Source organism: Sorghum bicolor, chromosome 5 (genome assembly GCF_000003195.3).
Source record: "Sorghum bicolor cultivar BTx623 chromosome 5, Sorghum_bicolor_NCBIv3, whole genome shotgun sequence".
NCBI classification, from domain to species: Eukaryota; Viridiplantae; Streptophyta; class Magnoliopsida; order Poales; family Poaceae; genus Sorghum; species Sorghum bicolor.
Genome location: NC_012874.2, coordinates 1,755,977 through 1,767,733, shown reverse-complemented (window position 1 = coordinate 1,767,733; position 11,757 = coordinate 1,755,977). Strand labels below are relative to the sequence as shown.

Here is an 11,757-nt window from a genome sequence, read left to right as displayed (position 1 = left end):
ATAGTAGCCAAAGCCAAAAAATTTTGCTAAGTAAACAAGGCCTTAACGTCTAACTAAATAAAGGTCTTGTTTAGATGCGCTCAAAAAACCCAAAAGTTTATAAGATTCTTCGTCACATCAAATCTTGTGACACATGCATTGAGCATTAAATATAGATAAAAAAATTATTAACAATTTACATATAAACCGTGAGACGAATCTTTTAAATCTAATTAGTCTATAATTAGATAATGTTTGTCAAATACAGATGAAAATGCTACAGTCTCAAAATAAAAAAGAATTTGGATCTAAACAAGGCCTCGGAATCTTGGCTCGCTGGTCTCCACGGTACGCGCAGCACAACTCCGTGGCATCTTCCCGGATGGTTCCTCTCTTTGCTTGTTGATGAGCCCCTCCATCTTGTGGCATGACTACATGAGCCGCCAGCAGCTGATAGCTTAGGCTTAGCTTCACAAGGAAGCTGTCACAAGTTAGCTAAGGCAATCCCAGTTCCCAGAAGTTTTGGTGTGCAACATAGCAAAGGAGCAAAGGAATCGAAGGTTCTATTTGGGAGGCGGCACTATCAAAGGCTAGCTTCCGATCCCTGAGCTCTGGTGTGCAACATAGCATCCCATTTCTTGCTCCGGTCAAATTCATCCAAGATCTCTTTCATTCATCTCTGACGCCTACCTTTCTGCTCTACATTTTTTTTTAAAGATCCGGTTTTACCGGCTTTGATTAATAATAAGAGGAGAAGCAGGAAACATCGGGTTACAAGCGCGAGCAGCGCTCCCCCACGCAGCCTAGACCGCGTGGGGCTTTTGTTCTTAGCTAATTACTCACTAATTACATGTGCAACCATAAGAGGCCTAAGAGCTTTGCATCCTGCCAACGACCATTGGCGAGCCATGTCCTTAATCTCCACCACTAGTGAAATGGTCGTCTTTCGATCTTCCCTGAAAACAACTGCATTTCGTCGGTTCCAAATGCTCCATAGAGTTAGGATTGCCAATGTATGCGCCTTCTTCTCCCCTGTTGTCAAGGTTTGGCTGAAACAGTCCTCGAGGCGGCTCCTGTCTTCCCATGAAGCCGGCTGCAAGCTAGGGCATGAACTCGATACAGCTTGCCAAACTAGTCGAGAGTAGGGGTATTCAAAGAATAAGTGGTGTGCTGTCTCCAGGTTTCTTTCACATAGTGCGCAGAAGTAGTTATTCTTCCAATGACGCTGTTGCAGACGTGCTGAGGTCCATAGCCTGTTTTTTAGCAGCAGCCATAAGAAGAATTTGCACTTTGGCGGTGCCCAGGCTTTCCAGATTAAGGCTGGGAAAGGGGATTGGACTTTGGCCAGCAAACTGAATCATGTATGCCGATTTGCTGGAGTATTGACCTGAACTTTCAAGGCCCCAGATAATTATGTCTCCACCTGCCTCATCTAGAGCTGGCCTGACACGGTCGATAGCCAACCAGAACTCAAAATATTCCTTAAGCAGATCCTGATTCAGATTGTGTGCAATATCACTCACCCATCTTCTATTCAACAATGCTTCTCTGACTGTCCTATTCTTTTTCCTGCTGTGGGCGTACAGCCGCGGCCACAGACTGGCCGGTGCTCTCCCTTCGATCCAACTAGAGTGCCAGAAGGAGGCCTTCCTTCCATCTCGAACGGTGACAGTTGTAGCTGCATTGAAGAGCGCCACATCATCAGCATTCACTGGTAGTTCAGACCCATTCCATGGTCTTTCTGGTTTAGTCCACTGGAACCAAAGCCATCTAAGGCGCAGTGCCCTGCTGAATTTATCTAAATCAATAATGCCCAATCCACCAAACTCCTCCGGCTTGGCCACAGCTGTCCAAGCCACTTTGCATTTGCCTCCTGAAATCTCATTATCTCCCGCCCAAAGGAAGCGACGCCTCATTTGATCAATGTCCGCAATCAGCTGCTTTGGCGCCTTGAGAGTAGTCATTAGGTATACAGGCATGGAGCTAAGCACAGAGCGTACCAATTCTCGCCTGTCCGCCGGGTTCATTAGTCTTCCTTGCCACGCAGCTAACCGAGATCTTGATTTATCAACAATCTTTTGCAGGTGCACAACCTTCAGCCTACCTAAGGACAATGGTAGACCCAGGTATGTGATTGGAAAGTTTGTTTTATTTCCTCTATAACCCTCAAGAACATGATCTAGGTTGATCTCAGCACATCTGATAGGGGCTACTGTGCATTTTCCAATATTTAGCTTTAGGCCGGTTGTCGCTCCAAACTGCTCGAGGATTTCAAACAGCGCTGTGACCTCCTCCCTGATTGGGTTGATGAAGATAACAGCATCATCGGCGTAGAGAGATAGTCGGAGTCTAGCATTCCTGCTCTACATTGTGTCCTTGTATCTAACAGTTGATTAGTTGGCAACGAAGCATCACAAGCAACCAGATCCCAAGTGCTCATCACTGGCCATCAAGATCTAGGCTCAAGCCTGCACTGTGCAACACAGATTCGGATGTCTGGTCTGTAGAGGAGAAAAGGAAGATCATATTTGGAGATTGAACAAGCAACGGCAGCACATCCCTTAGCTCCAGGTATTTAGTTTATTTCTGACAAATAATGTAGCATCCTATTTTATTATGGTTCTTGCTCCAGTCTATGATCTTCATCTCATCTCTGATGCCTATACCTTTCTTAGCACATTATAGGCCTTTTTGTATACTCTTAAGGTACTTAATACTGGAACACTCATCAGTCATAAAACTCACAGACTCATAGATCATCTGGACACAGTACCGCTATGTTCAGTTCTAGAGGCCGTGGTTAAATAGTTCATTTTCATGTACTCCATTCCTAATTATAATATGTGTTCTGGCTTTTTTAGATACATAGATTTGCTATATACTTAGATATATACTATGTCTAAAAACTTAGTAAGCTCTTTGACATAGATTATAAGACGTTTTGTCATAGTATATATCTAAGATTATTTGTCATAGTATATATCTAAGATTATCTGTCTTATAAATACGTCTTATAATTTGAAACGGTGGAGTACTTTGTATCCCGTACTCTTTGATTTCCTGACATAGATGACGCTTCTTATAGTTTGGAACAGAGGGAGTACATTATTTGCAAAGAAGCACTTCAATAACGTGAAGATCAAAAGGCAGGATGTGTACTTGAGCCCCTGTTTACCAAGGTCAGACATCTTAAATATATCAACTACAGTTTTCTGCACTTCTACCAGATTATTATTTGAATGAAATCTTTTCTCAAATTGTTGTCGGTATTGTTCACGCGTTAGTGCAGCAAACAAAAAACACTATTACACATGAAAGCACAATAGGAATGATTAGTTGCACCATGCATATAGAGCCATATTTTGGTACAACTTTTTTTTATATATTCTGCCTTCTTGATTGGCAGGCTGGCAGCTCACTGTGAATTCATTTTTGCAGGAAATCTCTGGGACGGGAGAATCTTTAAGAAAAATGACAGGTGTAGAAGCTGCTGCCATTTCTGCTGTAGTATCCGGAACCTTGAAGATTGTGGTCAACAAATTAGCTCCACTGCTAATCAAAGAGTACAGCTCTATAGTGGGTGTTAAGGAAGATCTCCAGGAGCTCCATGATCTTGTTGCGGAGATCAACTTTTGGCTGGAAACAACAACAGACAATTCTGTTGGAAGTAAACAATCATTTTCTTGGCTCAAAAAGTTGAAAGATATTTCTTATGATGTTGATGATGTTGTTGATGAGTTCCAGCTAAAGGCTGAAAAACATGACTCCAATAGTGATGGTGGCATTGTGTCCAATTATCTTTGCACAATACCAAAATCATTTGTATTTCAATGCAAGGCAGCCAACAAGATCAAGGCAATTAAGAAGAGATTTGCTGCAATTGTGAAGCAAAGAACTGAATACATTGCAATAAAGAATAGTTTATCAGTGGATCCTCCAGTTCGACATACAAACATGAAAACAAAGGAGGTGCTATCATTGTCCAACGTTGATGAGGAATTAGTAGTTGGAAGAGATAAAGATAAGCAGAAGATAATATCCATGCTTGAAGCGAATGATGATCTACAGAAAATTAAGATAGTTTCTGTCATTGGGCTTGGCGGATCAGGGAAGACTACCTTGGCTAAACTGGTTTTCAATGATGGTAACATTATAGAGAAACATTTTGAAGTTAGACTATGGGTTCATGTGTCACAAGAATTTGATGTCAAAGATCTCATCAAAAAAGTGTTTGAAGCTTTTTCTGAAAATAATCCAGGACCACATGCCTTGCCTTATATGACCAAAACAATCTCAGACAAGTTGAATGGAAAAAAGTTTCTTCTTGTATTGGATGATGTTTGGACTAACTCACGAGATGAGTGGGAAGAATTCATGGTATATATAAAGGTGGGTGCACCTCAAAGCAGGATTTTACTTACTACTCGAAATACAGAAGTTGCGGTAATAGTGGGATCCACCGACCAATTTCACTTGCCATTCTTATCTCCAGATGACAGCTGGCAACTATTCCAACAAAGTTTGGTAACACCTGCTACAGGTTGGAATTTTGAATTTGAAGAGGTTGGGAAGGCGATTGTGGACAAATGTGGTGGGGTGCCTCTAGCAATTAAAGTTCTTGCAGGTTCTCTCCATGGCAAGGATCTGATAGAGGAGTGGCAGGCCATGAGAGACAAAAACTTATCAAATTTTAATGGTAGAGAAGATAGAGTGGCTGCATGCTTAAGGTTAAGCTATTTCCATCTGCCATCTAATCTCAAACAGTGCTTTACAATATGTTCAGTGTTTCCCAAAGGTCATAAGATTGATAAACAACAACTGATTGACCTATGGATTGCTCATGATATGATCATTCTAGAGAATGGTATTGGCTACTTGGATGTTGGACACAAGCACTTTAATTCTCTTGTGCAAGCGTCATTCCTACAAAATGTCAAAGAACAAGATGGGAGAGTGACATGTTGGATGCATGATTTGGTTCATGATCTTGCCTTGTCCATCTTGGGTGATGAAATTTCGCTTGACATGCCAAATGAGGCAAGCAGCAGTACCACAAAGAGCTATAGATATTTTTCTTTGATTAAACAGACAGAACATATGGCACCTAAAATTTTTTTTAGAAAAGCACGTGCTGTATATATGCCTAAGTATGAAGATTACATATATGCCATGGCACTGAAGCATGCAAAGCACTTGCGTAGTGTTACGGTGGGATATCTCAATGCAGAAGGAGCTAACACCATGTCTCAAGTTAAATATCTCAAATATCTTGCCGTTTCAGAACTAGATTGTGAAACACTTCCTGAGACTATGTCAGATGTTTGGAGCCTGCAAGCACTTCTTGTAGAACTCAGCTTTTCACTTGTCGAGATACCAAAATCAATTTGTAAGATGAGAATGTTAAGAACAATAAAGTTATCGAGATGTATGAATCTAAAGTGTTTGCCAGATTCTATTGGTGATTGTCATATGATTTCAAGTATTGATCTTTACTATTGCATTCAGCTTACAGTGTTGCCAGACTCAATTGGTAAGTTGCAGATGTTAAGAACATTGAACCTGTCATGGTGTAGAGAGCTGAAATGCTTGCCAGATTCTATTGGTGATTGCCATATGATTTCAAGTATTGATCTTTGCGCTTGCATTCAGCTTATGATGTTGCCAGACTCAATTGGTAAGTTGCAGATGTTAAGAACATTGAACCTGTCAGGGTGTAGAGAGCTGAAATGCTTGCCAGATTCCATCTGCAGAAACAAAATGCTAAGATTGTTGAGACTAGGTTTCACCAACGTTCAGAGGCTACCATCAAGTATGACAAAACTGGAAAATCTGGAGTGTTTGGACCTTCATAAATGTAGTTGGCTAGTAGAGCTACCTGAAGGCATCGGCAACTTGGATAAGCTTCAAGTTTTGAACCTAAAAGGTTGTACAAAATTGGGAGGAATGCCTGTAGGTATTGGACAGCTCAGTCGACTTCAAAAGTTGGGCTTATTTTGTATTGGTAAGGGAGAAAAGTTTGCTCGAATATCTGAGCTTGCAAATGTATCTAGGTTGGGTGAGGAACTAACAATCATAGATATTCAACATGTGATGGATACGAATGATGCACATGTGGCATGCTTGAAACAGAAGATAAACTTACAGAGGTTGGAACTAAATTGGATGTCGAAGAACATGGAAGAGGTAAACACTGAGTTGCAGCAAGATGTGCTTGATGCCCTAGAACCACCATCTGGTATTCAAATGCTGCACATTTCTGGGTATTCAGGTAGGCAATATGCAGGGTGGATGCAGAGTCAAGTTGGTGGTGGAGTACAGGGCCCTGCCCCCTTCCCATTTTTGAGGGTGATGAAGCTATTTGATTTCCCAAACTTGAAGCATCTAGATGGGCTTGTCGAACTACCTTGTTTGGAGGAGCTTTGGCTGCAAAGTATGCCTTCTGTTGAGAGCATAAGTGGAGGCCCATTTCCTTCACTGGTGAAGTTGGAGATGTGTAAACTGCCTCGTTTGGGACGGGTGTGGATGGTACCAGAGAGGACCGTGCCCGATGTAGAAAATGAGGGAGGCTGCTACAACTACAATTTAACACCTCATTTCGGACAAGTCCGAGTTGGTAGCCGCTTAACAGAGTTAAAGATTGAGGATTGTCCTAAGTTGGAGGTGATGCCGCACCTTCCTCCGTCACTGCAGCATTTAGTGTTGCAGGGAAGTGAGCAGCTGCTGCAGTTGCCAGGCCAATGCCAGGGGCCTTCTTCCTCACCCAGTTTTAACAATCTGAAGGAGTTTGAACTACGGAAAGTGACAGGAATGGGTGGGTGGGAGCTGCTGCACCACATGACGGCACTCGAGTCATTGCAGATTTTTAGATTCTCTGGAGTGCACACCGAGGTGCCTGCGACCTTGTGGAGCCTCACATCCCTGAGATCCCTGAGGGTGCATGGCTGGGATGATATCCGCGAGCTACCCGAGTCGCTAGGGGAACTCCGGTCTCTGCAAGAGTTGGCCATCGAAACATGCGATAGACTGACCAGCCTCCCCCAAACAATGGGTCAACTCACATCCCTCCAGAAGCTCGTAATACAATCATGCGAAGCACTTCACCAGTTACCCGAGTCGCTAGGGGAACTCCGGTGTCTGCAAGAGTTGGCCATCAATTTCTGCCGTAGCCTGACCAGCCTCCCCAAAACAATGGGTCAACTCACATCCCTCCAGTTGCTCGAGATAAAACATTGCGATGCAGTTCAACAGTTGCCGGACTGCCTCGGAGAACTCTGCTCTCTACGCAAACTCGAGATTACAGACTTGCCAGAGCTGACTTGCCTTCCACAATCCATCTGCCGCCTCACCACCTCTCTTCAAAAGCTCAGAATCGACTGCTGCCCGGGCATCAAATCCTTGCCGGAGGGGATAAAGGACCTCACGGCTCTGAAGCAATTGCTGATCCATCACTGCCGTGATCTGAAGAGGCGATGTGAGAGAGGAACAGGGGAGGACTGGCACCTCATCTCGCACATCCCTGATGTCTTTGTTTAGACGGACGAACGGGGTGTGGCCGTGTGGGAAGGATTTGGCCGGCGATTGCAAGCTGCCGCTTAATCGGGTGAGTTTGTGCTATTTTTAGCTGTAGCTATGGGCAGTCCCCCTGTTTTCATGTGTACATTCACAAGAGAACCAATTTCCTTATTATTTTTAAAAATTTGGTTTGATTTCTTGAATACTTTGGACGAGAATGTAGTTTTGACATTTATGGATTTGCCTATTATTGCATTGCAGGCCCACTGCACCTGAGAGCTGGGTGTCCTTAATTGTCTTCAAATGATATGAAGAATTCTCTACGCGCCTGTGTAGTGCAATGCTTTGATCTTTGCCACATAGGATTAGGGAATTTCAGATTCCAGAAGAACATACGTTTTTGCTCTGTTGTTCAGTCAACATGATGGGCCTGCTTGTCATCTCGCCAGTCACAATTCAGGTAGCACACATATTGTGACTAGCAAGTGACACGCGATGATGAGGTTTCTCTTCTGTGGCACTGTCAGTGCTAATGTGATGGAAATATGTTGATGATGCAACCTAATACAAAATTTTGAACCCTGATGTGCATGCGCGAGTAAGTATTGGGTGGCCTAATTTGAACCCTGATTTCAGTCAGGTCCGCCCTGCCACGCCACGTGACGCTCGTCTGTTTCTATGCAATTTCATTGTGTGTAATATTAGTTGCAGAGCAAGATTGAAAATTGTATGATATATACTGTGGACTGTGGTTTGCTAGTTGCATGCCCTGTCCTAATCAGAATACAGGTGTGTGTTTGTGTGTGTGTGACTCACCAGTCACCACAAGGTAGAGATAGTTTCAACGCCATGGCTGCTTGTACTGTTATGAAGGCAGGCAGATGCACAGATGTGATGATTTTGAAAAGCATTTGTGACGGTTTGAAACCGTAAAATTTCTTGTGCTGGAGGACGCTTCTCATGATGGTGTTGTGCACTGCATCTTGCTTGCTGCTATACATGGCGTATGGTGGAGATCGAATGCATGCTTTAATGCCAGATTTTACATTACAGGTTTGTCACAAGCCACAGAAGTTACATGAGCTGAGTTGGGCACCTAAAAGTAAAAATATATAAATTCGATGCAGTCTCCTGTGAGTAGGGACGAGGGAACTTTCCGTTCCGGTACACTCCTCTGCAGCTTGAAGCCGGAACAGCTGACTCCTGATAATATTCTCGTCCCCATCGATCTCGTCGGAGGGAGGGAGAGACATGACAGCCAGCGCACAGGGTCCGATCTGGTCTCGGTGCTCTCGTTGCTGCAGGCCCTCCAGGGAGGCAGGGATGCGTCGGGCGCGTCTACGACGGAGTTCATCGCCCAGTTCTTGACAATCTGGCATATGATAAGCACCGTCCATCTACAGCCCTCGGTGCAAGATCAGCTACTGTGGAGATGGACGGCGAATGGACATTACTCCAGCGCCTTGGCATACAGGGCGTTTTTCATAGGGCGAATGCCGTTGTGTGGGGCCAAGGACGTCTGGGCGGCCTCGACACCGCCCAAGGCCAAGTTCTTCTTTTGGCTGGCTCTCCACGGGCGCCTTTGGACAGCCTAACGCAGACGACGTCATGGCCTACAGGCAGTTGATGACTGCGCGCTGTGTGACCAGCAGCCGGAGACGACCGACCACTTGCTGGTGGCATGTGTGTTCGCGAGGGAGGTCTGGCAACGCCTAATATCCGCCTCCGGCCTCGATCACCTTCACCACCCCTTGAGCGATTCAAGGCTAGTGGACTGGTGGCAGGCCAGCCGCACCCTACTACCTCAGCAGTTCAGACGAGGCTTCGACTCGCTCGTAGTGCTCGTCTCTTGGACACTCTGGAAGGAACGCAACGCTGGAACATTTGACAACACTAGTTGCATGCCTACTCAGACTCTTGCGAAGGTCAGGGAGGAGGTGAACGCCTGGCTCGCTGCAGGCTTCCGTGGTCTAGCCCCCTTCGGCGCGCTGCTCTAGTTCACGCCCGGGCAATATGTGTAGCAAATCAGTTTTTAGCCCCAGGTTCCTTCGTTAGCGGCGCTGTTTGAGCCGGCGATCTCTGTGTAGTGTTCTTAGCGTTTCAATGGCACCTCACCATTGAACGCTAAAAGTGTGTTTTTCCCGACCTCTCTTAATGAAAAACGTGCAACGCACGATTTCAAAAAAAAAAAGCAGTGCAAGGCTAATCGATGCTTGCTGCAGAGATGAAGCAAGGGCAGTGCCTGCCGAGTGCCCAACACAAGAGCTGAGACCTCCTTCGCAATGATAGAAGATAGAGCATATTAGCCAAGGGGGGAACAACCACAAGCAGGACCGTCATGTCTGAGCTCCAGGTATCCATCCTATTTCCAGTTTTATTTACCAGTACAGGGGAATGCATGCTTTGCTGGGACGCAACTTTATATAAGCAGCAGAGCTTCAGAAACTATGATGCTAGTGATGAAATACCTGCAGGCAGGCAGGCATTTATCTCTCCTTTAGTTTCTGGCTCAGTTGTATATGATGCTGCTAGTGAGAGGAACTTTAGGCTGCAAGTGTCTTCCTGTAAATTAACAAGCAGCGACTCAGAGGCTGAAACTCAAGAGCTACACCTACTAGTTTTCTCAGGTCAGATATCCATATGCGTTCAAAAAAGGTCAGATATCCATACTAGTATTCATTAGCCATACTGGACCTTGTTGCATAGTATATACTATATAGGAGGAAAGGAGGGCAACATTTGGAGATGTACAAGAATGCAAAAGGAGTAGATGTGAGCTCCAGAGACCCCCTGCTTTGCATGGAGATGTTGAGGCTATGTGATGTAATACTGTAAACAGTTTCGATTTGATCACTCAGCGCTGCTACTAATCCGTTTGAGAGCCGCTAGCTATTTGATCTTTCTTCTTAATAGCCAATAGAATTATTTCTAGAATCTAGACTAGTTATTTAGAAACCATCTGGGAGGCCCTTATATATAGATCTATTTAGACACCGCATGCATGGCATCGCTAGCACTCCAAAACTATTTTGGTTAATTCAACTCAAAAGTCATGTTTGGTACTCTATTTATAGCGTGGATTCTCTCAGTCAATCTCTGAGTTTAATATAGCAAAAATAGAGAGCAGTCTTATGAAGGATAAAACACTAGGAGCAAGTATAAACAACATCCAAGTTGTCGAAAGCCAGCACCAATTGATGGAGGCAGTATAAACACTAGGAGTGCCTGCAGCGCCTGGTCGAGCCTCTTTAGGGTGTGCGGCCCCACACCGTCGGATCTGTGCTAAGCCGCCCTGCGCGGCGAGGAAGGTTCCCCTGTGCCATGACCGTGCTCACTTGCCACCCCCATGCGGTCGGGAGGAGTTGCCATGGCCACTAAGAAAGAGGGAGAGGGAGGAGGGCCGATGCCGACGCTCGGTGCGGGGGGAGACTAGGAGGGAGACGAGCTGGGGGAGAGAGGTGGGGGAGAGAGGGAGGGCGACTAGATGTCACTGAGAGAGGCGAGCATGAAAGAGAGAAACCCTAAGTATCCATATTTATACTCGAAAATGCTATTGGGCCTCCCGTGGGCCAGTTAGGCCTCATGCTTTTAGGAGGCGGGCCTTATAGTTTGCCCGCCTCTAAAAAATGATTTATGGAGGCAGACTCCCTAAGACGACCGCCTCCATAAATAGGGTATTTTTGGAGGCAGCTATCTTAAGGCGCCTGCCTTCATAAATCAATTTTTCGAGGTAGGCAAAGGTGTCCGCCTCTATTAATCGTAGGCATTAACCGTGGCAGTTGGATTTTGTGTCCATCTCCATTAATAAAAGGGCACCGTCTTGTAAAATCATTTGTGTAGTAGTGTAAAAAACGATAAAATGTTTTAGTTATGAACTAGTCCATCAATCTATGTTATTGCACCAGCTATTATCTTAGAAAACCTAAGCATTAGTTATTGTTTAGGCCTTGTTTAGTTGGCAAAATTTTTTGGTTTCGAATACTGTAGCACTTTCGTTTGTATTTAGTAATTATTGTCCGACTAACTAAGCTCAAAAGATTCGTCTCGCAAATTACATGTAAACTATGTAATTAGTTTTTGTTTTCGTCTATATTTAATGCTTTATGCATGTGTCCAAAGATTCAATATGACGAAGAAACTTGAAATTTTTTAGGAACTAAACAAGGCCTTACTACAACTAACTAATAAAAATACTTATAATAGATTGTATTTTTCCTTTATTAAGTTTTTATATAAAAGGCATAATAGATGATCTGTGGTTAATCT

At 44.3% G+C, this 11,757-nt stretch overlaps 1 protein-coding gene across 1 annotated transcript; it reads left to right on the top strand.

Annotated features, from left to right (window-relative positions):
- On the top strand, nt 355-8,076 carry LOC8083042 (putative disease resistance protein RGA3). Its single transcript, XM_021461215.1, has 5 exons — nt 355-593; nt 2,369-2,550; nt 3,065-3,158; nt 3,418-7,579; nt 7,753-8,076. Exon 4 carries the CDS (start codon nt 3,451-3,453, stop codon nt 7,510-7,512), a length of 4,062 nt encoding a protein of 1,353 aa, XP_021316890.1. The 5' UTR covers nt 355-593; nt 2,369-2,550; nt 3,065-3,158; nt 3,418-3,450; the 3' UTR covers nt 7,513-7,579; nt 7,753-8,076.

Coding starts and splice junctions, on each gene's coding strand:
- LOC8083042 (XM_021461215.1), top strand. CDS start 3,451: ATGACAGGTGTAGAAGCTGCTGCCATTTCTGCTGTAGTATCCGGAACC.